Consider the following 25,759-nt stretch of genomic DNA (forward strand, 5'->3'; position numbering starts at 1 on the left):
GTGCACATGCCTAAGTGGTAAATGACCTGTTGTACAGCCAGTACGGAGGCTGCCTACACCCCCTGTATTGCAGCAAACTTCTACCTCAGTGGGACCCCACGGCAAAGGCCGGGGTTGCCCCCCTCCGATATTCGAATGACCCAAAAGCCAGAAGATCGTCTGGCGTCTGGGAACAGCTCTGTGGTAAGTGTAAGTCCTGTCCCGTCCCGCCAGTGATGTGCGCCCCCCTCCCCCCCAATTCCGCAGAAGTAGAAAAACTAAGTCAATGATCTCAACACAGTGGTGATGTGAAGAGGAGGAAATGTGTGTGGAGCAGTGTATTTGGAGCTTAGGAGAACTGCTGCTAATAGAGTCCTAGAATTAGATGATCGAAGGCACAGACTATCCCCTTCCCCAACCCACCAAGATGGAACATGTTGCTCCTCCATTGCTACGAACCAATTCAAGTTACAGGCAGCTGCGGAATTTGAAATCTCTGCCTTCTATGGAGGAGAGAAATGCTCTTTCACTTCTGTTACACTGCCACCTGTTAAATATTAAAAAACAACCGTATAACTATCCCCTATGGGAGTCCCTGCCTGGATCACATTTTGCATGCGGGTCTAAACTAGGGTGTAGAGAAATCTGGCAAGCTGAGTATGGTCAGGACACACTCTGCTGCCCTCTTTTTAACCTCACCCTCTTAAATCAGAAAGTAAGTCAGCAGAGCTAATATTTTCCAATGTTATTTACCCAGTTACAGCGCCACCCTTCCTATTCATGGTCTGCCAGCACATTCACCAGAATAAATAAAGGCATCCTGTTGACTTTCCCTCGGTTGCCCTACTATCCAATGCGATTACTTGATTAAGTTAAGTACAAACTGAGCAGTTTAAGTCATGCAAAGGGCAGGGTAACTCGACAATAGCCACTTCGCCATAGTGTTTCTCCCCATTTTTATAAGTTTTAGTTTATGAATCAGTGTTTTGACAGAACTCCTCTGTGCAACAACAATGAAGCAGACACGCTGGTGTGATGTTACGTCTGAGCACCTTAGGAGCATAGGAACAGGAGTAGGCCATTCAACAACAACAACAACAACAACTTGTATTTATTTATATAGTGCCTTCAGCAACAACAACTGGCATTTATACAGCGCCTTTAACATAGTAAAATGTCCCAAAGTGCTTCACAGGAGCGTTATAAAACAAAATTTGACACCGAGCCACATAAGGAGATATTAGGGCAGATGAAGAGGTAGGTTTTAAGGAGCATCTTAAAAGGAGGAAAGAGATGTAAAGAGGCGGAGAGGTTAGGGGAGGGAATTCCAGAGCTTAGGGCCTTGGCAGCTGAAGGCACGGCCACCAATGGTCGAGTAATTAAAATTGGGGATGCTCAAGAGGCCAGAATTAGATGAGCGCAGATATCTCGGAGGGTTGTGGGGCTGGAGGAGATGACAGAGATAGGACGTAGTAAAACATCCCAAGGCGCTGCACAGGAGTATTATAAGACAAAAAGTTTGACATTTCAGTCCCTCGAGCCTGTTCCTCCATTCAAGTAAATAATGGCTAATCTGTCTCTTAACTTCATCTACCTGCCTTGGTTCTGTAACCCTTACTACCCTTACTTAATAAAAATATATCAATTTCAGTTTTCAAATTTTCAATTAACAGCTTTATCAGCTGGAATATTTGATGCGTATCATGGGATGCTACTTGGCAGACACTTGAACACCCACAGAACTGAGCCCCCTATCAGTTTGTAAAAAAATACATCTAGTACTGGTTATCATACTGTGGAGTGGGACGTTCAGGTGAGACCTCTGCCACCTGACAGCACTCCCATACCTCAGCTCTGCCCACCGCTCCATGACTGAAATCCGTAGGGGATAGTTATACAATCAAAGATCATTTAAAATCAAAATTTAAACAATAACTTATCACTAGAGAGGTCGTACTGGAGTTACTTTCCTCTTTAACTGCACCGACATTGCCAAACAAGTGCGTGGGCTATTCTCAAAATCACTGCATACCACTGTAGCACTGCCAAAAAGGAGGTCATCTCGAATCTGCCAGTACATTAAACCCAGGCTGTATTCTGTAGATATCGGTGTAAACTCTCTGCTGAAAATAACATTGATTGTTCTGTGCTGCACGGAGAGTAGGTTTGATTTTTACATTTTTGGTCTGGTGAGGTAGTAAATAAGACAGCTGCTTTACAGTAGGCATAGGTTAGTACAACTTACTGATATCGTTTTCAGTTTCCATTTGTACAGTTTTGGTAGCGGTGATGTCAAAGTCTGCTGTAAAACTGCTTAAACAGAAGGGTATATTGGCCTTGGAGGAGGTGCAGCAAAGTTTCACCAGAATAATACCGGGGCTAAAAGGGTTAAATTATGAGGGCAGGTTGCATAGGCGAGGCTTGTATTGCCTTGAGTAGTGGAAATCTGGAAATCTCTCCCCACCAAAACAGAGGATAGGTCAATTAAAAATGTCAAAACTGAGATTGATAGATTTTTGTTAGGCAAGAGTATTAAGGGATTATGGAACCAAAGGCTGGTAAATGGAGTTAAGGTACAGGTCAGCCATCATCTAATGCAATAGCAGAACAGGCTTGAGGGGCTGAATGGCCTACACCTATTCCTGTGTTCCTAGGCTGTGGTTCTCATGCAATAAACCTGTGGGCTCCCCATTGCTAGCAATAGCTCTGCTAACAACGCATGCAATTATTACACCAGTGCTGATTTGCTACTGGTGCCAAACCATCCCTTCTATAGTTCTATGTTTGGCAGCAATAGCCACTGAGCCTTCACTCTGCTGACCATCTGTGTGATGGATTTAAAAATGTCATTGGTTAGCATTTCACACCTTACTAGGGAAATAATTATTTCTTTAGCTTCCCTTATAGTGAACGTGCCTTCAGTACTAAAGAGTATGATTGCGTAGAAACCAAAGAGAAAACTATAGCGTGATCACCCATTAAATCAGCTCTGGATATTAGGGGAAATGATCCATTATAGAGAGACAGCCTTTTAATTTGTATTCTTTAAACTCTCCTCAGAAACCAGGAAAGAATGTGGACTCAATCATCAACGATATTAATTCTCAAAAGGAGAGGGAGATGCACAAAGACTGGGACAGGTAATGTAATGTATTTCATTAACATCTTAATTAAGTTATAACTACGGTCATTTTGACTGTTCAAATAGTTTGTTTAAAATGGAGCCTTGCTGGCAAAGTAAGTACATTTTAAAATAAAAACAATACATGGGGGGTGATTTTCACTTTGTGTGGTCATAGGGCAGGCAGTGGACGATGTGAGTATGCTGCCTATCCGATGTCCTTGGCGAGAGGGTTGTACCATTATGGAGGCTGAACCTCATATCCATTTGATCGGTGAGCTGTGAGTGATGACCCAGATGGGAGTGAATCATAGAATCATAGAATGGTTACAGCACAGAAGGAGGCCATTCGGCCCGTCGAGCTCGTGTCGTCTCTCTGCAAAAGCATTTCAGCTAGTCCCACTCCCCCGCCCTTTCCCCGTAGAACTGCAAAATGTTTTCCTTCAGGTACTTATCCAATTCCCTTTTGAAAGCCACAATTGAGTCTGCCTCCACCACCCTTTCAGGCAGTGCATTCCGGATCCTAACCACTCGCTGCGTAAAAAAGTTTTTCCTCATGTCGCCTTTGGTTCTTCTGCCAATCACCTTAAATCTGTGTCCTCTGGTTCTCAACCCTTCTGCCAATGGGAACCGTTTCGCTCTATCTCTCTGAGTGGGGAGGGAAATCTGGTGGCTGCTTTGTAGAGCCCAGCTGGAAGTAATGGGTTAAAGGACGGGGGTGGGGGTGAGGCAATCGTAGGTCAAAGTGTGGACAGGCCACACCAGTGGGTGGCAAGATCTCTGAGGGACCAGGAGGAACATTTCTCACTTCTGGTTGCGTTTTGAGTGACCTGCAGCCGTCCCTTTAAGAGCCACTAGTTAGGTCGCTCAACGCCTGATACCAATGGGCGGAACTGTGAGGAGTAAGCTACATAACCCCCAGTGGTCTTAGTGTCAAATTTAGTCATTGGTTTATTGTACATCATGAATTGGATTAGTTTCTTCAGGTTATCTGACGGCATGACCTGTCCCCAGAAAATCCTGATATTTTAAAACTATATTTTGTGCATTTTTCAGAATTTAGGAATATACTTTTTATATACTAGTCAATCTCTGAGGTGTTGCCGAGGCCAAGTCTTCAGGTGAAGCGAGGTCAGAGGGTGAGGGATAATTGGACCATGACATGCAGATGGTTGTCCAATCCCCATTTTGAAGTCTTTCTGTCCTTATCTTTATATATTTGATTTTATATCATTATTTATACTTAAATAGAAAAAATGTATGGCATTTTGGAAAGCAGAGAAGTAAAGCTGGTTGGAGAATAGGAGCTTCTCTGCAGTATAGGCTGAGTAACTGAGAGATGCAAAACTGAGAGACTGCAGTGCCTCTACTGGTGGGAGAGTGTATAATTATAACGTGACAAATTTACATAGGCAGTTTCCATTATAAAAGTGAAAGAAATAATTTGCATTTCATAGCACCTTTGACATCCTCAAGCATCACAAAGTGCTGCACAGTCAATGAAGTAGTCACTGTTGTAATATAGGAAAAATGTTGCAGCCAATTTGTGCACAACAATGACCCACAAACAGCAATGAGATAAATGGCTAGATTCAATGTTTTTAGTGTTATTGGTTGAAGGTTAAATGTTGGCCAGGACACTGGGAGAACTCCCCTGCTCTTCTTCAAACAGTGCCATGGGATCTTTTACGTCCACCTGGGAAGACAGACAGGGTCTCGGTTTAATGTCTCATTTGAAAGACGGCACCTCTGACAGTGCAGCACTCCCTCAGCACTGCACTGAAGTATCAGCCTGGATTCAGGCCTCAAGTATTTGGAGTAGGACCCCAACCGCAGAGTCTGATTCCTATAACTTGAGCCGCAGTAATGAGTCATTCTTATGGCCTCTCTGAATGAGAATATTGAATCAGTGCCAATTTGTGCCGGATCCTGGGCAATTTTCTATTATGGATCGGAAAACAATAGGAACTAAATTGAGAATGAACAAATTCATTTCATGTAGATCTCCTACTAACTATGACCCTTCATTATTGTACCAGTCATTCCCATTTGAAAGTATTTGTGGTGTTCAGAAAATATTACTGAAAGTAAAGTACTGAGGGCTTTCACGGACATTTTGTCGCTGTATATTGATTCTTACAGTTGGACCATTCCTTGTTACAGATTTCCATTGGAAAGGCCCAGGTCCCGCAGTCCCCTTACAAAGTCACTCAGCCCTAGGATGGAATCTCATAGCCCAAGCTTGACTTCCTGTAGTTCTTCCCAGCGTTCCTCAATGAGCCCTCGCAGGTGCAATCTGAGCCCTATGGCAATCAGCAGGGGAGAGCGGAATAATGGGATGGAAAGAAAAGGATCACGGGACAGTCGTTCTCACAAAAGAGAGGAGGAAAAAGATGAATCCATACTAAAGAATTATTGTGAACAGAGTAGAGATGGGTCCGTTAAGTGGGGTTACGACAGAAAACAATATTTAAAACCAAGTGGCCGATCTAGTCCAAAGCCATTGGAGGACAGAGGAGATGGATACCATAGACATAAAAATAAATATGCAAAATCCAGCCTTCAGAACCAGATTCCATTACAATCTAAGTGCAAGATCCGAAATGAAGAGGATTATAAGAAAGAACAAATGCTTAAATCAATAAGGAGTCAACATTCGCCATGGACTAAAGGGAAAGACAGTGAGGTCCACAGGCGATCAGGCAAGAGAAGAACCTTAAGCAGCCAAGATCAGACTGAGGACAAAGTTGAATGTGATAGTCTGACATCTCCAGCTCAGACAGACAGAATCCACACAGCCCCTGAAGAGAAGGAAAGGCGTGAACAGGAAGATGGAACATCTGATAGTGAGGTAAGAATGAAATGTCATGGCCATTGGCCAATGCAGGGAATCACACCTGTCATTGTCACCTGCCACTTTTCTTGTAAAGTAAATTTCCTATCAGAGTTTTTGAAGAAAGAACTTGCATTTATATAGTGCCTTTCACAACCTCAGGACATCACATAGTGCTTTACAGCCAATTAAGTACTTTACTGCCTTGTCACCCACTGAGATGGAAGAGTTTACACCCCTTGCTCAATAGGCAATGTGGTGAAAATCTTTAGATACCGTAGTTACAACAACAATCACTACAAAAAGTTTCTGACTTATTTTACATTTATTTCATTGCTAAAGGTATCATCTTCTATGATTCTCTGAGAACAGCTACATCGTATTAGACTATTAGTTTCTGCTGACCTGGTGCGTAACCAAAGTGCAATAGACACAAGATTATTATACTTACAAAAGTTACAAAACCCTTTGAATATTATTCTTAACCTCATGCACATATCTAGAAGTTCTGAATATAAGAATAGCAGAACTCATTCCATATTTTTTAATTACAGCATTCACCAATAATGACTACAATTTTATTCGTATGTTTTCCCAAGAACACCACATTATTATAAAAATCTTTTTTTTTGTGCCAATTACGTGCCCATCAGGTTGAGGGATGATAACAGGGGGAATGGAAACCGTTCCTCTTTCAGACACCCAGTGTCCCAACACTCCTGGATCAAGCATAGTGTAGTCAGATGCGGAACAAAACTTCTCTTTCTCTTCCCCAATAATGTCACTCATCCCCAACTTCAGTAGTGTGATTTCTTTCCATTTCCCACACCAGTCATTCTGTGGGAATTTTGTGCTGTGGGTCCAAGCCTGCTGGGAACAAGGTAAAGACACTCCGATCTAATTTTATGCAGCTCTCCTACAGCTAACAGGCAGAGGAGGCTCATTTACTTTTGGCATATATTTTATTCTTGGTCAAGTCAAGGCACAACACTTCCAAATCACTCTTGTTATGGTTGCAGGTTGATGAAGAACACAGTCAATGTTCGAGGAAACAATCCTCATCACCTCCCAGCAGCAGAAGATCACCAGACCCTGAGCCGGAAAGAAACACAAAGGAACAGGTATGTCCCAGTGATTGCTTCACCAGTTAGCCATGCAACAAGACTATCCAATCATCGAAGAGACGGCATGCTGAGGCAGTGTGTTGGCGCTCTAATGCATAATATTGTTGAGCAGTAGAACATGAGATTGTGCCCGTGATTCCCCATGTGACAAGTTCCTGATCTCAGCTAGGAAGAAATGACCGGGGACAAAGCCCTTTCATGCGGAAGGGTTGAGAATATCAGCGATCAGGTCGATCCAGGCTGGTGTTGTGCATCCCCATGTGACAAGTTCCTGATCTCAGCTAGGAAGAAATGACCGGGGACAAGGCCCTTTCATGCGGAAGGGTTGAGAATACTAGCGATCAGGTCGACCCAGGCTGGTGTTGTGCATTTCCGGTGTGGAGACCAAGAGCATCTTTAGCAGATGTCTGACAGCAGGTGGTTTCCCTGTCCTCTTGGTTCAGTAAAAGCATGTGAAGCAGAAACACAAAGGGGAAGGAATATAAAGTGAGGAAGGATTGAAAAAAGGAACTGTAGTTTAAATGTTCTTAAACAAAAATTGACGTTAATAATAGACCACAGGTTTTTTTTTTGCACAACTGAGGATGATCAAATTGCTACTGAGAGACAATGCCATGAGCAAACCTTTGATCACCCTCGTGACTGGGTGCATTCGTAGCTCCAGGGCAGCCTGTGAGAAATGGCATTCAAATATAGGCCACACTCTTCAAGTCCAAAAAAAGTTTACGTTCAGGGTGCGGCCTATATGCAAGTTATTGATAATATTTCCCCCTTGGGGAAGGGGCTCAATTTTGGGGGTTATCTATATGCAAGGGTAGCCTATATGTGAGAAAATACAGATTCTATTTATACTACACAATTAAAATATCAATGTTAATCATATTCAGATTTTTATGATATCACAGGTATAAAAATGTGAAAAAATAAGATCACGTTTTGTAGAAACTGTATTCTAATGTTTAAAATAAACCAAAAAACTCAAATGCTTTATTTAATTAATTGTGAATTTAATGTTTAATTAGGCCACTGGAGACACATTTCTATGGAATAAAAACAGAAAATGCTGGAAATATTCAGCAGATCAGGCAGCATCTGTGGAGAGCGAAACAGACTTAACGTTTCAGGTTGATGACCTTTAGTCAGAACTGGAAAAGGTTAGAGATGTAACAGGTTTTATGCAAGTACAGAGGCAGGGAAAGGCGGGCGGGGAGGAAAGAACAAAAGGGAAGGTCTGTGATAGGATGGAAGGCAGGAGAGATTAAATGATAAAAGAGATGATATTTTTAAATTATTCATTCATGGGATGTGGGAGTCACTGGCAAGGCCAGTATTTATTCCCCATCTCTAGTTGCCCTTGAGAAGGTGGTGGTGAGCCGCCTTCTTGAACCGCTGCAGTCCGTGTGGTGAAGGTACGCCCACAGTGCTGTTAGGGAGGGAGTTCCAGGATTTTGACCCAGTGACGATGAAGGATTGGCGATATACTTCCAAGTCAGGATGATGTGTGACTTGGAGGGGAACTTGGAGGTGGTGGTGTTCCCATGCGCCTGCTGCCCTTGTCCTTCTAGGTGGTAGAGGTCGCGGGTTTGGGAGGTGCTGCCGAAGAAGCCTTGGCGAGTTGCTGCAGTGCATCTTGTAGATGGTACACGCTGCAGCCACGGTACGCTGGTGGTGGAGGGAGTGAATGTTTAAGGCGGTGGAGGGGTTGCCAATCAAGCGGGCTGCTTTGTCCTGGATGGTGTTGAGCTTCTTGAATGTTGTTGGAGCTGCACTCATCCAGGCAAGTGGAGAGCATTCCATCACACTCCTGACTTGTGTCTTGTAGATGGTGGAAAGGCTTTGTGGAGTCAGGAGGTGAGACACTCGCCACAGAATGCCCAGCTCCTGACCTGCTCTTGTTGCCACCATATTTATGTGGCTGGTCCAGTTAAGTTTCTGTTCAATGGTGATCCCCAGGATATTAATGGTGGGGAATTCGGCAATGGTAATGCCGTTGAATGTCAAGGGGTGGCGGTTAGACTCTTGCTTGTTGGAGATAGTCATTGCCTGGTACTTGTGTGGCGCGAATGTTACCTGCCACTTATCAGCCCAAGCCTGAATGTTGTCCAGGTCTTGCTGCATGCGGGCATGGACTCCTTCATTATCCAAGGAGTTACGAATGGCACTGAACACTGTGCAGTCATCAGCGAACATCCCCACTTCTGACCTTATGATGGAGGGAAGGTCAATGATGAAGCAGCTGAAGATGGTTGGGCCTAGGACACTGCCCTGAGGAACTCCTGCAGCGATGTCCTGGGGCAGTGATGATTGACCTCCAATCACTACAACCATCTTCCTTTGTGCTAGGTATGACTTCAGCCAGTGGAGAGTTTTCCCTCTGATTCCCATTGACTTCAGTTTTACTAGGGCTCCTTGATGCCACACTCGGTCAAATGCTGCCTTGATGTCAAGAGCAGTCACTCTCACCTCACCTCTGGAATTCAGCTCCTTTGTCCATGTTTGGACCAAGGCTGTAATGAGGTCAGGAGCCGAGTGGTCCTGGTGGAACCCAAACTGAGCATCAGTGAGCAGGTTATTGGTGAGTAAGTGCTGCTTGATAGCACTGTCGACGACACCTTCCATCACTTTGCTGATGGTGCAAGACAAAAGGAGTTGGTAATGGGACAAGTAAAGACGCAAAAGATGGGTCTAGAGGAGGTGTAAATGGGAATAGCAGAATCATCAGCAACAGCTGCCGTCTAAAAAAATGGGGGCAGAAGTTATGATCTGAAATTGTTGAACTCAGTGTTGAGTCAGGAAGGCTGTAAAGTGCCTAATAGAAAGATGAGATGCTGTTCCTCGAGCTTCTATGGATATCCTTTGGATATTTTTAAAGGAGAGATTTATTTTTTTCCCTCGTCTCTTGGAGTTGGATATATACTTGTAGAGGAGAAATTTGCAAGGCCTCGGGTAAAGAGTGGGGAAGTGCGACTAATTGGGTAACTCTTTCAAAGGGTCAGCACAGACACGATGGACCGAATGGCCTCATTGTGAGATATTTGATTCTATGGTTCCTTTCCATGATTCTTAGTCTCTCCTCATCATAAGCCGTGCTTGGCTAAGTGGCTGTCCAGGCAACCTGCTGCCAGACCTCACCAAGGCTGCTCTGATACAGGCCTCTAGTGGCATGAGAATGCAACCTGGGGATGATTACTCTTCGCCCTGAGGGAGCACCTGGCCTCCACTGGGCATTGAGTAAAGTCGAGATCAGGAACTCAATGTTTGGAGAATCATGGAGAGATACCTTCATCCCACTAATACACCATCCGGAATTCTCTATTAACCGGCAAAATTCATACTCCGAAAACACCTCAATAACCATGGTGTGGAGATGCCGGTGTTGGACTGGGGTGGACAAATGTAAGAAATCACACAACACCAGGTTATAGTCCAACAGCTTTATTTGAAATCACAAGCTTTCGGAGCGCTGCTCCTTCGTCAGGTGAAGTGGAGAGATGCATAAAAACACAGCTTATATAGTCAGAGAATAATGTCAGATGTTTACAGGTAATCTTTCCAACTGACATTTATCACACCTCGGCAGAGAGATAATCACAGCAATCAAAGGTGCGAATGGTGTCCAAACAGGTTAGTCAGGAAAACATTACATCAAAGAACAATGAGGTGGGGTCACAAGGGGTCAAATGTTGCAGATGCTGGGGTCTGTATGAGACACACGACAATGCAAAATCATCGAGCAGAAACTGATAGCCAAATTCCGCACCCATGAGGATGGCCTCAACCGGGATCTTGGGTTCATGTCACGCTACATGTAACCCCACCTGACATAGGGTCATCCAGACTCGAGTCGTCGTTGGCTTGTTCTCTCCACACAGATGCGGCCGGACCTGCTGAGATTTCCAGCAAAAAAAATGTTTTTTGTCTGTTTTTTTGTTTTTCATACAGACCCCAGCATCTGCAACATTTGACCCCTTGTGACCCCACCTCATTGTTCTTTGATGTAATGTTTTCCTGACTAACCTGTTTGGACACCATTCGCACCTTTGATTGCTGTGATTATCTCTCTGCCGAGGTGTGATAAATGGCAGTTGGAAAGATTACCTGTAAACATCTGACATTATTCTCTGACTATATAAGCTGTGTTTTTATGCATCTCTCCACTTCACCTGATGAAGGAGCAGCGCTCCGAAAGCTTGTGATTTCAAATAAAGCTGTTGGACTATAACCTGGTGTTGTGTGATTTCTTACCTCAATAACCGGAATTGTTGCCAAGTCCGAGTCCAAGTCTCCCGCAGTGGCCAAGTTAGTCAGTGGGGTTGTTCTCCAAACTGCCACTACTTGGCTTCTTGGCACTGTCAGAAGTCAGAACACCTTAATAACAGGAGTCTGACTCTTTGTTTGTTAAAAATAGCCTCGGTAGATAACCCTCTCCATCATCCAGAATTTTTAATGAACCGGCACCATCCCGGTCCCGTCGGTGCCGGATACCAGAGAGTTTCCTGGTGAAATGGAAACCGTTCCTCTTTCAGCCACCTAGTGTTCACGCACATCAAAGACTCTTGGATCGACTTCCCCAATAATGTCCCTCAGCCCTAACTTCAGTAGTGTATTAGTGCTCCAACACACTATGCTACTTGGCCTGACCTTTAAATTTAATGATATCTTTGTCAAAATTTACATTCTTGTACAGAGCGCAACTTGGGAAAGTGGCAGCGAGACTGAAGGAGAAGCATGGTATTCTGGCAGCATGGAGGAGTTTGTGACTGTGGACGAGGTGGGTGAAGAGGAAGAGCATTCGATGGAGATACAGCTAGCAGTACCTGAGAACAAGGAGAGTGACTGTATTCAAACTGAACAGGATAGAAACATGGAGACAAGCAATGCAGACCTAATATCAAAAGAGACAATTCCTGACTGTGGACATCCCAGTGACAATCATCGTAGCACTTCACCCGAAGAGCTCAGACTAATGAGTCCGACTCCTTCTCTAGGCAGTGACCGATTCAGCGTGGAATCTGCGAGTCATTCTCAATTAACGCCTAACTCGATGAGTGAAATTGAACAAAATCTCAGAACTAATGTGCAGCAACCAGCAAGTCCTGTGGATTGTAAAAACTGTGAAATGGACAAAGTGTTGAGTGACAGTGAATCCATTGGGCATTTGGATACAGCGAACCAGTGCAGACCTGGTGAGTCTTATGAAACTAGCGAGAAGCTCCAACAGGATCACTTTTCAGAAGAAATACTAGAAACCCAGAGAACAGACCAATCAGTGGCAAGTATCAGTATAAGAAGTCCAGAAACAGATGAGCTCAAGAAAGAGTCTCCAGAAGCATTCAGTAAAGGTACATGATGTTAATCTCTTTTACCTGATGTATGTATCTAGCTTTTTGATTGTACAGGAAACTTTCTTTTTACTGGCACCTAAATAACTGGAAATCTCTGTTAACCGGCAAAATTCAGGAGTAGGTTCAGGTAAGTTTTACTTCATATTAGTGGCCGTGTAACCGGGGTTCCTGCACCTGTTGCCATGCAACAGGGACGCCTGGATCTGTGGCCGTGTACGGGGCTCTCGTACCTTAGTAAGTATACCTCTCTGTAATCCGGACTTTTTGATCAACCGGCACCGTTGGTGCCGGATAAAAAAGAGTTTCCTGTAGTACTTTTGTCCCACTCAAAAATATTATATTTATTTAGCAAACAAAATGTGTTCTTTCTGCATTCCTGTAGTCATACTTTATAAAATGTAGTATATGTTGTATAATATTCAATATTTGAGCAGCCTGAATGCTGGCGAGGTAGGCACAGTAAATACGATGCCAGGGTATTAGACTTTTGACTGACGATCTCATGTCTGAATCCCAGTCTTGGGGTTTACATTTGTAAGGATAGAGTAGGAGCATTTACACACGTTCTCTTACTTCAGTAAATGTCAATAGGTGGGACTCTGAACTTCGGCAGGGACGTAAGGTGTTGAAAAGTCGATGGAAAGGAAAATCTGGCGGGTTATATAACGGGCCGCCTGTTATACACTGCCGCCATAGTGCTGCGCATTGTTTCACATCACTTTCACTATGAGATTTAGAGACATTCCCTTAAAATCAGTATCTGTGCTCTTACCTACCCGATCACAGCCAGAGCATCTCTACCAATGGCTTCTCTTCTTGCCCCTGCACCATCACCTTTGGGGTTCCCCAAGGATCAATCATTGGCCCCCCTCCTCTTCATTTATCTACATATACTGCCCCTTATCGACATCATCTGTAGACATGGGGTCAGCTTCCACATGTACACTGAAGAAATCCAACTCTGTCTCTCTCAAAGCCTTCACTGCCTTTGTGCTGTTGGACTGCTTGTTCGACATCCGGTCTTGGATGAACCGCAATTTCCTCCAGCTAAACATTGGGAAACCTCAAGCTATTTTGTTGAGCCTTCACCACAAGCTCCATTCCCTTGCCACCCTCCAGGCTACTGCCCCAGGCTGAACTAGACTTTTCACAACCTCGCCACCCTATTCGACCCTGAGGTGAGCTTCCAACACCATATCTTCTTCATGACCAAAACTGGTTACTTCCACCTCTGTGACTTTGCTCACCTCTGTCCCAATTCATCCTATCTTCAACTGAAACCCTCATCCATGCCTTGGTCACCTTCAGACTTGACTAGTCCAATGCTGTCCTGTCCAGCCTCCCATAAACTTAAGCTCATCCAATACTTTGATGCTCGTAACCTAACTTCAGTTACGTGGATAGACTGGAGAAGCTGGGGTTGTCCCCCTTAGAGCAGAGAAGGTTGAGAGGAGATTTGATAGAGGTGTTCAAAATCATGAGGGGTCTAGACAGAGTAGATAGTGAGAAATTGTTCCCATTGGCGGAAGGGTCGAGAACCAGAGGACACAGATTTAAAGTGATTGGCAAAAGAACCAAAGGCGACATGAGGAAAAACTTTTTTACGCAGCGAGTGGTTAGGATCTGGAAAACACTGCCTGAAAATGCGGTGGAGGCAGATTCAATCATGGCTTGCAAAAGGGAGTTGGATAAGTACCTGAAGGAAAAGAATTTGCAGGACTATGGGGAAAGGGCGGGGGAGTGGGACTAGCTGAAGTGCGCTTGCAGAGAGCCGGCACGGGCTCGATGGGCCGAATGGCCTCCTTCTGTGCTGCAACCATTCTATGATTCTATCCTGCACCAAGTCCTGCTCTCTCCTATCCTTGACCTATGTTGGCTCCTGGTTCCCCAACACTTCAAATTTAAACGTCTCATCCTTGTGTTTAAATCTATTCATGAACTTTCCCTTCCCTAGCACTGCTTCAAACCCCTGATGAACTCTCCCTTCCTCTGACTGCAGTCCCTTGTGCCTGCCTACCACCCCTCCCCTCCGTCACCCCACGATTGGTGGCCGTGCCTTCAGCCACCTAAGTCCTGTGCTTTGGAATTCCCTCCCTGATTATCTCCACCTCCTTTAAGTCCCGTCTTAAACCCCATCTCTTTAATCAAACTTTTGGTATCATAGAATCATAGAATAGTACAGCACAGAAGGAGGCCATTCAGCCCATCGAGTCTGCACTGGCTCTTTCGAAGAGCAATCCCGTTAGTCCCACTCCCACACTCTTTCCCCATATCCCTGCAATTGTTTCTCCTTCAAGTATTTATCCAATTCCCTTTTGAAGGTTACTATTGAATCTGTATCTACCACCCTATCAGGCAGCGCATTCCAAATCCTAACCGCTCATTGCATACATTTTTTTTCCCCTCATGTCGCCTCTGGTTCTTTTGTCAATCACCTTAAATCTGTGCCCTCTGGATATCGACCCTTCAGCCATTGGAAACAGTTTCTCTTTATTTACTCTATCTGAACCCTTCATGATTTTCTTCTTTGGCTCGGCGTCCATTTTTTTCCTTAACCGTCTTTGGGGCATTTTTTTAAAATTATAGGCGCTATACAAATGTATGGTGATGTTGCTGACAATGAGAGTGCAGTAATCGGCAGAGCCAGCTAGAATTGGAATCAAATCAAAAATGTAAAATGGAGTTTGTAAACCAATAGAAATTGCTGTATGTGCAGTTGTTATAAACCTTAATTAATTTGTTCCTTTATTATTCAACCGTTGATTTTAATGAACCCTAAATCCAATTCAGCATAAGAACAGTGCAGTGTTAAGGCTCCCCTCTAGATATAGGCTTCCTCTAGATTGTTGGATGGGCCTTCAAAAATGTCAATAGAATTTGACACCCTTCATCAGCTTAATCTCACATTTTGTTGTCAAGTGTACTTTCTGTTTATTTTGAATCACTTCCAGCTGGAAATAACATAATTGTCCCAAGCACATGTACAGTGCAGATTTTAACTATGTGAGATTAACACTTTTGACGTGACATTTAATTAATCAGATATGACACCAGTATGTGAAAACAAAGAATGACATACATGTCTAGGATAATTGGACCACCACATCACACTCCGACTCTGACTTGAATCCAGCTATTTTCAGATGATTTATATCAGTACATATTAACTGTAATAATTTTGTCCTTCCAATGTTCATTCATTACAAACATGCCTTTTATAATTGGATTATGGTTAATTAAAATGCATGTTCTCTCGTGGCAAGCAGCTCTTTTTATCTGCTGCCACTTAACCGCCATTCTAGTGATCTAATGAACGAGCAGAGTCTCATAATGTCTGTTCTGATTCTTACTTTTGTTAATTCAGAAAACTCAAGTCAGCCAATACCAGAATCAGCTGCAAACAATCAACAACTACCTAATATGCAACAACCTCAGTTGCCATGGGAGCAGGACAATGTCTTCTGTAACCTTAGCATCCCTCTAGGTAAGTACTGGTACTGCACTGTCAAGCTATCTCTTGTTTTATAGCAGATTTTGTTTGACTAATATACATTTCAGGAGCTGTCAACAGTTACCTTTAATTTAGTGCCACTGTCGGCATTTGTTTGAGAAAACTAAATACAAGCAAGTTCACAGTTCTCCTGCCTAATATTATCTTTGAGATCCATATTCAAAGCACAATATCGAAAGGGGAGTTCTGTAAAGAAGGCCATGTTTCAGAGATGGGGGGGGGGTGGAATTCAATTCATGACTCCCTGTTGTGCCTCCGAATTTCACGTGTTGATCTCTCAGGAGGACTGTCCTCCTCTTCCTCTGCTCTGACTGGGCCCGTGACTTGTGAAGAAAAGTGAGTGGCAAGGGTTGGACGAAACAGATGAATGGCAGCTCAAAGCATCGCCAGTTGTCATGTAGAGTGCGGGGGCGAGAGTTCCGTGAGAAGATAAAAGGAAAGTAAGATGGGCCAAAGGCCCTGCAGAGCATAACCCCGACCTCGCCAGTTGTGACGCTTCAGACGCGTACTCGGCCCACTAAATCAATAGCTGTCTCTTCCATTAGGACAGTAGTTGAAATGATGGCGGTCCTCTTCCTGTACACGCCTGTTCCCTCCTATTGTGTACCAGCTTGTCCTGCAAGAAGAAAGGGTGTGTGTTAATGTGTGGCCCCCTGAAGGGTTGTGAAGATTTATGTGTCAGGGTAGAATAAATAGTGTGGATGGTGCATGACCACCCGTTATTGTATCAGCGGATATTTTAACATTTTCCAAAACCAGCTATTCTTTTGGACTCTCTGAACATGTCCAACAATTTAGTGCCAATTTACATAGAATTACATAGACTATACAGCACAGAAACATGCCATTCAGCGCAACTAGTCTGTGCTGGAGTTTATACTTCACACAAGTTTCCTTCCATTCCATCTAGCTCATCTCTGCCTTTCAGCAGATCTTTTCTCTCATGTACTCGTCTAGTTTCCTTTTGAAAGCATCTAAGCTATTTGCCTCAACCAATTTGTGCCAAATTATGGAATAGTCTTATGTTGTATTCTTCTGGCCATTAGAAATTGGATTGAAATTACTTTAATTCAATTAATGTAGGTCACTACAAGACGATATGATAAACCCTTGGACCACTAAATCCCCATGTAGAATTGTTTGCCTCCAAGTTTCTGCCCTCCTCTCCTTCGGGTGCTGACTTGAGCTAAGGTCTGGTTCAATAGGTACCACCATATGATATCTCACCCAAGTATCCATTCTTCATGTATAATCCTAAACATGTAGGTGTCAGCCGACGATTTGACAAGGTAACATCACAGACGATCCCCAACCCTGTCTTCAGCATGTCTTCCATGCATTCCCATTATGGCTGAGTTTTCCTCTCCCTCGCCAAGGTGTATTGAGAGGCCAACTGTAACACCCCAACTGCTACCTTGGCTGAGGTCAACTTAATTGCATTAAGCAAGAAATGCTTCAAGGTCCAGGGACTTGAGCACAAAAATCTAGGCTGACACTCTAGTGCAGTGTTGACAGAGTGCTGCACTGTCAGAGGTGCCATCTTTTGGATGAGACGTTAAACCGAGGCCCCGTCTGCCCTCTCAGGTAGACGTAAAAAAGATCCCATGGCACCTATTTCGAAGAGGAGCAGGAAGTTATCCCGGTATCCCTCAACCAACATAACAAAAACAGATTATCTGGTCATTATCACATTGCTGTTTGTGAGAGCTTGCTGTGCGCAAATTGGCGGCCACGTTTCGTACATTACAACAGTGACTGCACTTCAGAAATGCTTCATTGGCTGTAAAGCGCTTTGGGATGTTCTGAGGTTGTGAAAGGCGCTATGTAAATGCAAGTCTTTCTTTCTTTTCTTTGTAGGGTTCATTTACTGATGGAGCTTTCGGGAAAGGTCCGTTCAAAGTATTTTTCATGTTAATGTGAAAAATTAAACGGTAGATGGAATGATTTAAGAAAAGCACTAAATTCCTTCAACTTGTAGACCTGCAAAGAGAAAAAGTAGAAATGTTGATATCTGCGCTCTTGTATACCACACTCCAGAAAGGCCCCAGAACCCTCCTGCTAATTAGCGGTGTCTTAACAGACAAGTTCCGTAACTGGTGGCTCTCATTTTTTCAGGTGTTGAGTTTGTGGAAGCCAGAACAGGATTCTACTGCAAACTCTGTGGCCTCTTTTACATTACTGAGGAAGCAGCAAAGACAAGCCATTGCCGGAGTACTGTACATTATAAGAATCTGCAGGTAAGCGAGACAAGAACAACTTGATTTCATTTGCTCATGGGATGTGGGCTGTGCTGAGAAGTCGCATTTATTGCTCATCCCTAGTTGCCCTGTGAATGTAGTGGTGGGCCTGGAGGTAATGGTGCTCCCATGCTGATGTTCAGAAGGGATTTCCAAGGATTTTGATCCAGTGATGATGAAGGGACAGTGATATATATCCCATGTCAGGATGGCGTGTGACTTAGAGAGGAACTTGGAAATGAAGGTGTTCCATTAATGTTGCTGCTTTTAACTTAATTGCTGGTGGAGGTAGTGGGGCTGGGGGATACTGTTGGAGCAACCTTGGCGAGTTGCTGCAGTGCAACCTGTGGATAGCTCAGCACCAAACAGAAAGAGCAAACCCAGTCATGATCCAACTGAACGGTGGGACAGGCTCGAGGGGCTGAATGGCCTTCTCCTGTTCCTACGTTCCACTTTTTCAGCCAACACAGCAACAACGGTGCAACAACCAGTCTCGCATTGCTAAAGGAGGAGGAGGGGCAGCAGTGGGGGGCCAGAAAAGTCCGAGGCCATAAGGGCCACCAGGACCCATTGTTGCCCTTGGCAGCTTGTCTACTGCTGGCGACAGAGCTACTTCCGCTTCACGGAGGATTAGTGTGTGAAAAGGCTAGCCTCAGCGAGGAAGCCACGAGTAAAATTGTGCCATCTCATGGGACTATACATGGAATGAAGGAGCATCATTGGTGCCATAATGGTAAAAGTGGCAATGGCACTTAGCTATTTTTTCCTCAGAGGCTTTGTCCAGGTAATGGCAGGAGACTTGGCAAGGCTCAATCAGTTTCCAGCTCAGAGCTGCATTACCCAGAATACAGATTCCCTGTTTCAGCATGCTAATAAATACATTAAAATCAGCACCTGCATGCAGCAGCAGGAAAGGATTTTTCAAAAGACACATGGGCAGGGAACAGTCCTTGCGCCAGAAAGGGCGGGCCCGAGGCACACCCAATATTGGGCCTCGGGACTTGAGACCGGCGAGCTGCGGATACACGCTGGGCGTCCTTAGGCAGCTTGCCGGTGAGTCAGCATTGGATTTCGGGTCGTTGCATCGCAGGCAGGTAGGTCATGGGCGTGGGGAGAAGCGATCGGGAGGGAGGGGCGATCGAGAGGGAGGGGGGGACGATTGGGAGGAATGGGGGTGATTGGGAGAGGGGGAATTGATCGGGAGGGAGGGGGATAATTGAGAGGGAGGGGTGCTATTGAGAGGGAGGGGTCGATCAGGAGAGGGAGGTGGCAATCAAGAAGTAGGGGCCAAGCGGGAGCGGCAATGGTCTTCGGCACTACAGTGGATCTTGTATATTTTAGCAAACGTACCTTTTCGTTGGTGGCCTCCAGGGTCCCTATAAGGGCCGCTGGTTAGGCCACATGTAGACCATGGTTTCCTGACCACAGCCGGCCCAGCCCTGGCTGCATTCAGGGCAGACTAATTTTTCAAAGGGGGCATTAAACAAGCATAAGGCCCCTGTTTTTCTATGCGAAGGGCCTAACGCCTGTTTCAGGCACGAGCCATGGACACCCCTTTTTCTGGTGTTAATTTTTTAATTCATGTTTTAATTTTTTCTGCCATGGAATGCGCGCGCGCACGCTGCCCGCCATACTGGGCGCTTTGGTGAGCACCTGTACACCAGGTGCGGCGTCAACCAAGTTTCTAGAACAGGGTATCGTCAACTGTACCCATGTGGCCATTCAAAGACTGGTGATGTTAAACAATTGAAAGGGACGCCACTGAATGAACATCCAAATGCTTTGCAACCACCACCAAATCATTAAGCAAAGTTCCCAGGGAGTGCCCATGATATCCATATCTTCAGGTAATCCTGGAAAATATTTTACCCGCTTGAGACATGGCTCGTGAAATCTTTACACAACCCTTGTACTTCCCAGCAAAGAGAAAAGAGGGGAAAAATTTGCATTTCTGTTTCCAAAAGGTGAAGGGTCGCTAACCAGAGGGCACAGATTTAAGGTAATTGGCAAAAGAACCAGAGGCAACGTGAGGAAAATCTTTTTTTACACAACGAGTGGTTAGGATTTGGAATGCACTACCTGTTAGGGTGGTGGAGGCAGATTCACTAGTAGCTTTCAAAAGGAATAAATACTTGAAGGAGAAAAAATTGCAGGGATATGGGGAAAGAGCAGGGGAGTGGGACTAACTGGATTGCTCTTCGAAAGAGCCGCCGCAGACTCAATGGGCTGAATGGCTTCCTTCTGTGCTCTACTAGTCTATGATTCTATTTATACAGTATCTTATCACATCTCTCAGATGCATCTCATAACACGTCACATAGTATGAATTGTTTTGAAGCACAGCCAAACACAGCACCAATTATCCATAAGATTCCACAAATAGCAATGAGCTGCATGTGCAGTTAACCGGTTTTTGGTGGTGTTTTTGGTAAAGGAATGTTGGGAGAATCCCTTGCTCTCCCTCCCGTATTGCCTTGGGGCCTTCGAGGTACACCTGAACCGACTTTGCATTTTCTTGCGCAAAAAGTTAAAATAACTGGTGTATCCTTTTAGCCTCATAAAATAGTCCCAGTTTCATAGCTGACCCCACATGTTCTGAACTACAGACTGGCTCAACAGGGCTTATGGTGTTGCTGTTCCTTCACTCAACTACAGTCAGGCCTCTTCTTCAGCCAACTCTTGTCTTTCCACCCCCATCAGAAGTGTGGCAAAATCAACATTTTTGTCCGGCCTCAAAAAGGATTTTTTTTTAAATGTTTTGGAAACATAGGATGGAATTCCTTACTGAACTTCAAATGGAGACCAGAATCAGGCTGTCTGAGAGACACGCTCAGTTGCCTGATATGTAAATCCTTCAAGATAGCGTTAATTAGCTCCAGGTGCTGATCAAACAGTTGGTCCTCTGAAGGACAATGGCTATTTTACATATTAATTCCAGCTCATGCTAATCAGATGAAATTATGATTTCAGCTGTTGGCAAGTATTAAAATATATGAGCCGACAGACAAATTCATCATAAATGGCCGGATCGTCAAGGTAGCTTCATTTTAATTATATAGAGCACAGTTTTATGCATCTCTTACCTCAATCTTGGGCATTTTGTGTGTAGAATGTTTGAGAGCTCCTGAGTGCTTTGTGATTTTCAGCTGTAAGAATAAATAATTATAGTCAGCCATGAGTCATTCTCATTTACATGATTTTAGGCTTTTTGTATCCAGCTGTCTAAATTCCCAGCCATGCTTATTACTACCATTTATGTTTTATCTGCATATTGGATCAATTAGGGTTAACTATACTAAGGCACTCATGCAAAGCCCATCTGACATCTATGACTTACTTTGTCATCAGTCATTAGTTGTGTATTTGGCAAGCAACAGTTATTCATGTTTAATCTCATTTCTCACCATGGAACTCATCATATACCATCATATGTCCTTCCAGACTCGGTATGTGACCTTCCACTTGGTATGTGACTCCATGTTGATCTCCCATACCTGCTACATCCTCTGGACATTGGTGGCTTGCCCCTCCCCTCCACAGAAAGCACTTACTGTGACTAATGCGATCTGCAGTCCATGATCATAGTTCTTGCTTTACACCTTGGGGTAAATTCTTCCCTTCAGTGTCCTCCAGAAGCACATATCGGAAATTCAGGCACGTGCCTCCTATGATGTTTCATCCAGTAAACATTCAGCATTCAATCCTGGCGGGATTGGCGTCTGACAGCTCCTGAAGCAGTATAAAAGGGGGCTCACAGCTGCCGCTCGCTAGATCACAGGATCTTTTGCTGTCTGGTTTGCCAGGAGAGTTTCCAGTTTCCAAATTGCTACTTCGACACTTTTACTGCCTTACCACCCTTTGGTAAGCTTTCTCGACTTACTACGGGAGACATTCTTGCTTCTTTGTTCTGAACGGAGCAAGACTTGGAGGAGCAATGGCCTCAGAAACCACCATCACCAACACCTGGGCCTCTGAGAAGACAACAGGTAGGGGGTCACACCCGGCACACAGGATCTACAGGTCCAGAGTTACCTTCTTGGATCTATGTGAGGAGCAGCGCAGGAGGAGGCTGTGCTTCTCCAGGCAGCATGTCGCAGACATCTGCAACCTCTTGCAACAGGATCTGCTGCCTGCAGGACCAGGGGAGCATGCCATGCCAGTGGCCGTCAAAGTCAACACAGCCTTGAATATTTACGCCACTGGAGCCTTTCAGCCTGCTACAGGGGACATCAGCCTCATCTCCCAGTCTGCAGTTCACAGCTGCATTAAGCAGGCGACCAAGACCCTCTTTGCCAGGGCTGAGCAGTACATCATCTTCCCCACTGACCTCAGCAGTCAACAAGACAGAGCTTGTGGCTTTTCCGCATTGGCTGGCTTCCCTCACAACCAGGATTTGATTGACCCCAATCTGTGGTGCTTTTCTTTACAGAAGCGTTTCTTAACTCTACTACTCCTACAAGGTGCTCCCCTAGTGGCCCGAGCAGTGCTGGTGGAAGGCTGCGGAACCTCATGTGGGGACCTTTGAGATGCTGGTGGCCAGTGACTGCTGGGTGCTCGAGCCTGTGAGGGGCCCAGCCACAGGCTGCTGCTGAGGCAGTCTGGCCCGACTGACTTGCTGGCACTATGGCATGTATATGTTGTGCTGGCAGTGGGGGGGACGCACTGACATCCTGAGAGAAGCCAGCACATACTGGCCCCAAGAACTCTTAATCCGCTTCTGTTTCTCTGGAAGTAGACTTTTGTAGACACTCTTAACATCACTCCATTGTTGGGTAACAGAAGGCCAGCAGAGTCATTGGTATGTAAAATAGATTCCCAGATAAAGCAAGTAATATTGTATTAGTCAATAGAAATAATTAAGTTCTGTACAGAACAGCTAAGACCCATCGAAATGTTGCACCAAGGATGGTAACTGGTCAAGAATATAGGATGAAGGTTTTTTAAAAATTCATCTTTGGGACACAGGGAGAAACTTTTTTCAGAAAGTTTAAATAGATAAAGTAAAGTTTAATGGATCCCAGATGATCTGTGGAAGGAATGGACTTTGGTGGCCCAAGTGGCCTTCTCTTGTTTCATGTTTGCTGATGTTCTTACATTACTTGATTGATCAGAAAATGTCAGGTTATCAGGACTTTTTCCTTCCCCCGAGATGGAAATTATTAAATCCGTGAATCTTAAGGTATGGTGTTCTTCAATAAATAGACGGAGACTGCAGATCAACAATCAACAGGTGTTTACTGGATGAGGGTAGTCTAAAAACTAACAGTACAGATGCCTGCTCAGGGCTTATATACAGGTGTGGTCACTGCTGGTACTACAGTATGCAGGAGCTGTAAAAGTAGTTCTCTCTTAAAGGTACATACACTACAGAAATGACTTCCTTCCACAAGGTGCTACATCCAGTTACATACTGCTGACTAACAGAACTTCACCAGGTGAAGTTAGTAAGCACTGAGACTCCCAGTACCACCTGTTGTTTTCTGATTAGGGGTCAAGTGAGCCCACCTTCTAAACATGCAGGTTGTCTTCATTAGAGCGCTTTAAACAATCTATTTATACTTTAACATGTACCATGCGGCCAACTGTATCGCCGCAGTAGAGGACATGATAAAGTCAGCAATCTTCCATCTCCTCGAGTGTTGTTTTTGCTCCCTGTGGATAAGCTCCATGAGACCCAAGCCCTTCATTTGACCCTTTGTTAATTTTAATGTAATGCCTTTGAGGGCTATCTAGTGAGATATCCAATATTAGTACACCAACTGGTTTTGTGCTTCCTATGCTGGACTGTCCCCAAGTAACTGTCATCTAGTTACCCTTCTCCATGAAATTTGGACTTGTGTCAGCTATTTTTGCACTCCGACCATAGAACCAACACATTCCAAATTTAATGAGTAACCGCTTCAATTATTTCAGACTGTCCTGTTGTTTCATTTGAAGTCTGGATGTACTAACTCATCAAGGATTTCCAGTACTGCTGAAGCGCCAGTGGTATTGCAAAACCAGCTGAAAATTCCTGATCTTTTTAAAGTACTGCTGTGTGTCACAGTCGCGAGTAGCAGCACTTGCACTTAATTCACTTTACGTAACAAACACAAAGCTAGAGCTATTCTAATGACAGTCCATTAGCACCAAAGGAAGACAAGACGCATTTCTGCATCTTTTATTTCGGTGGATTGCGTTAACCCGTTCATTTTAAATGCATTGGTCCGCTATTATCACCAACAATAACTTGCAATCTTATATGTTTTAAGGTTTTTAAAAAAACAGAAAATGTTTGAAATGCACGCAGCTTGATTAGCTTCTGAAAGAAGAAAAAGAACAGGTGAAGGTTTGGTCGTAACCCCGCACCAGAACTTGGTTCTGACATTTTGTTGTAACTAATTGACTCTTATCCTTCTTGAAGTGATTCAAAAATGCATTAAAAAATTTTTTTTTATACTAGTTAAATCTGCATACATTCAGCCTGTCTCTGGACTGCTATGGGGCCTGGGACAGGGGCAGAAGCAGGAATGGGCCACTTTTGTCTTATGACTGCAGTTTGCAAAGGCAGTAGGGGTTATTGTAGGTGCATGTTGTAAAAAAATTCAGTTCAAAAATGCCTGAAAAATGAACCAAATCATATGTGGCAAAAAAAATCTAAATTAATGTTCAATAAAGTATATTAAAAAAAATGTTTTTAAAAGTTGGTAGCACTCTCGCCTCTGAGTCAGAAGGTTGTGGGTTCAAGTCCCACTCCAGAGACTTAAGCACATAAAGCTAGGCTGACACCCCAGTGCAGTGCCGAGGGAGTGCTGCGCTGTCGGAGGTTCCGTCTTTTGGATGAGACGTTAAACCAAATCCCTGTCTGCTCTCTCAGGTGGACGTAAAAGATCCCAAGGCACTATTCCAAAGAAGAGTTATCCCTGGTGTCCTGGCCAATATTTATCCCTCAACCAACATAACAAAAACAGATTATCTGGTAATTGTCACATTCCTGTTTGTGGGACCTTGCTGTGCAAAAATTGGCTGCTGCGTTTCCCACATTGCAACAGTGACTTCACTTCAAAAGTACTTCATTGGCTGTAAAGCCCTGCAATAAAAGTGGGTCTACTTGCAGCTTAAGTTATCACAAGCCTATATCCCACTGCACTTTCAGTCTAACTCCTAGTCTTTGCATATCATAAGGCCTACGTTCAGGGCCGATTTCCAGCTTTTTGCTATTCTGGGGCTGCAGCAGCTTTTGCTAGGTTGGCATGTATGTCTAAAGTGTATGGAGAAACAGAACACAAATAAATCGTTTGATACTACGCAAATTGAACAGATTTTTTGATGCAAGAACCAATTGAAAGGTAGAAGAAATCGACTACAGTATTGTACATTTTGAATATTGGCACTAGGCAGATAGACTTCCGCGGTCTTACTTATTTCTTTGTTCTTATCCCTCAACCAACATAACAAAAACAGACTATCTGGTCATTGTCACATTGCTGTTTGTGGGAGCTTGCTGTGCGCAAATTGGCTGCCACGTTTCCCACATTGCAACACTGACTCCACTTCAAAAGTACTTCATTGACTGTAAAGCGCTTTGAGACGTCCGGTGGTCGTGAAAGGTGCGATATATAAATTCAAG

At 44.2% G+C, this 25,759-nt stretch overlaps 1 protein-coding gene across 3 annotated transcripts in view; it reads left to right on the plus strand.

Moving 5' to 3' along the window:
* rbm20 (RNA binding motif protein 20) overlaps nucleotides 1–25,759 on the plus strand; it is a 288,851-nt gene that overhangs the window by 257,426 nt on the left and 5,666 nt on the right. For all 3 annotated transcript variants that reach the window (XM_085994352.1, XM_085994351.1, XM_085994353.1), the window contains exons 8-13: nucleotides 3,040–3,119; nucleotides 5,264–5,951; nucleotides 6,953–7,054; nucleotides 11,745–12,399; nucleotides 15,767–15,886; nucleotides 18,029–18,150. In XM_085994352.1, the coding sequence (XP_085850478.1) occupies nucleotides 3,040–3,119; nucleotides 5,264–5,951; nucleotides 6,953–7,054; nucleotides 11,745–12,399; nucleotides 15,767–15,886; nucleotides 18,029–18,150 (1,767 nt within the window). The remainder of the gene's footprint in view (nucleotides 1–3,039; nucleotides 3,120–5,263; nucleotides 5,952–6,952; nucleotides 7,055–11,744; nucleotides 12,400–15,766; nucleotides 15,887–18,028; nucleotides 18,151–25,759) is intronic.

Source organism: Somniosus microcephalus, chromosome 8 (assembly GCF_052327205.1).
Source record: "Somniosus microcephalus isolate GS21.2 chromosome 8, FLI_Smic_1.0, whole genome shotgun sequence".
NCBI classification, from domain to species: Eukaryota; Metazoa; Chordata; class Chondrichthyes; order Squaliformes; family Somniosidae; genus Somniosus; species Somniosus microcephalus.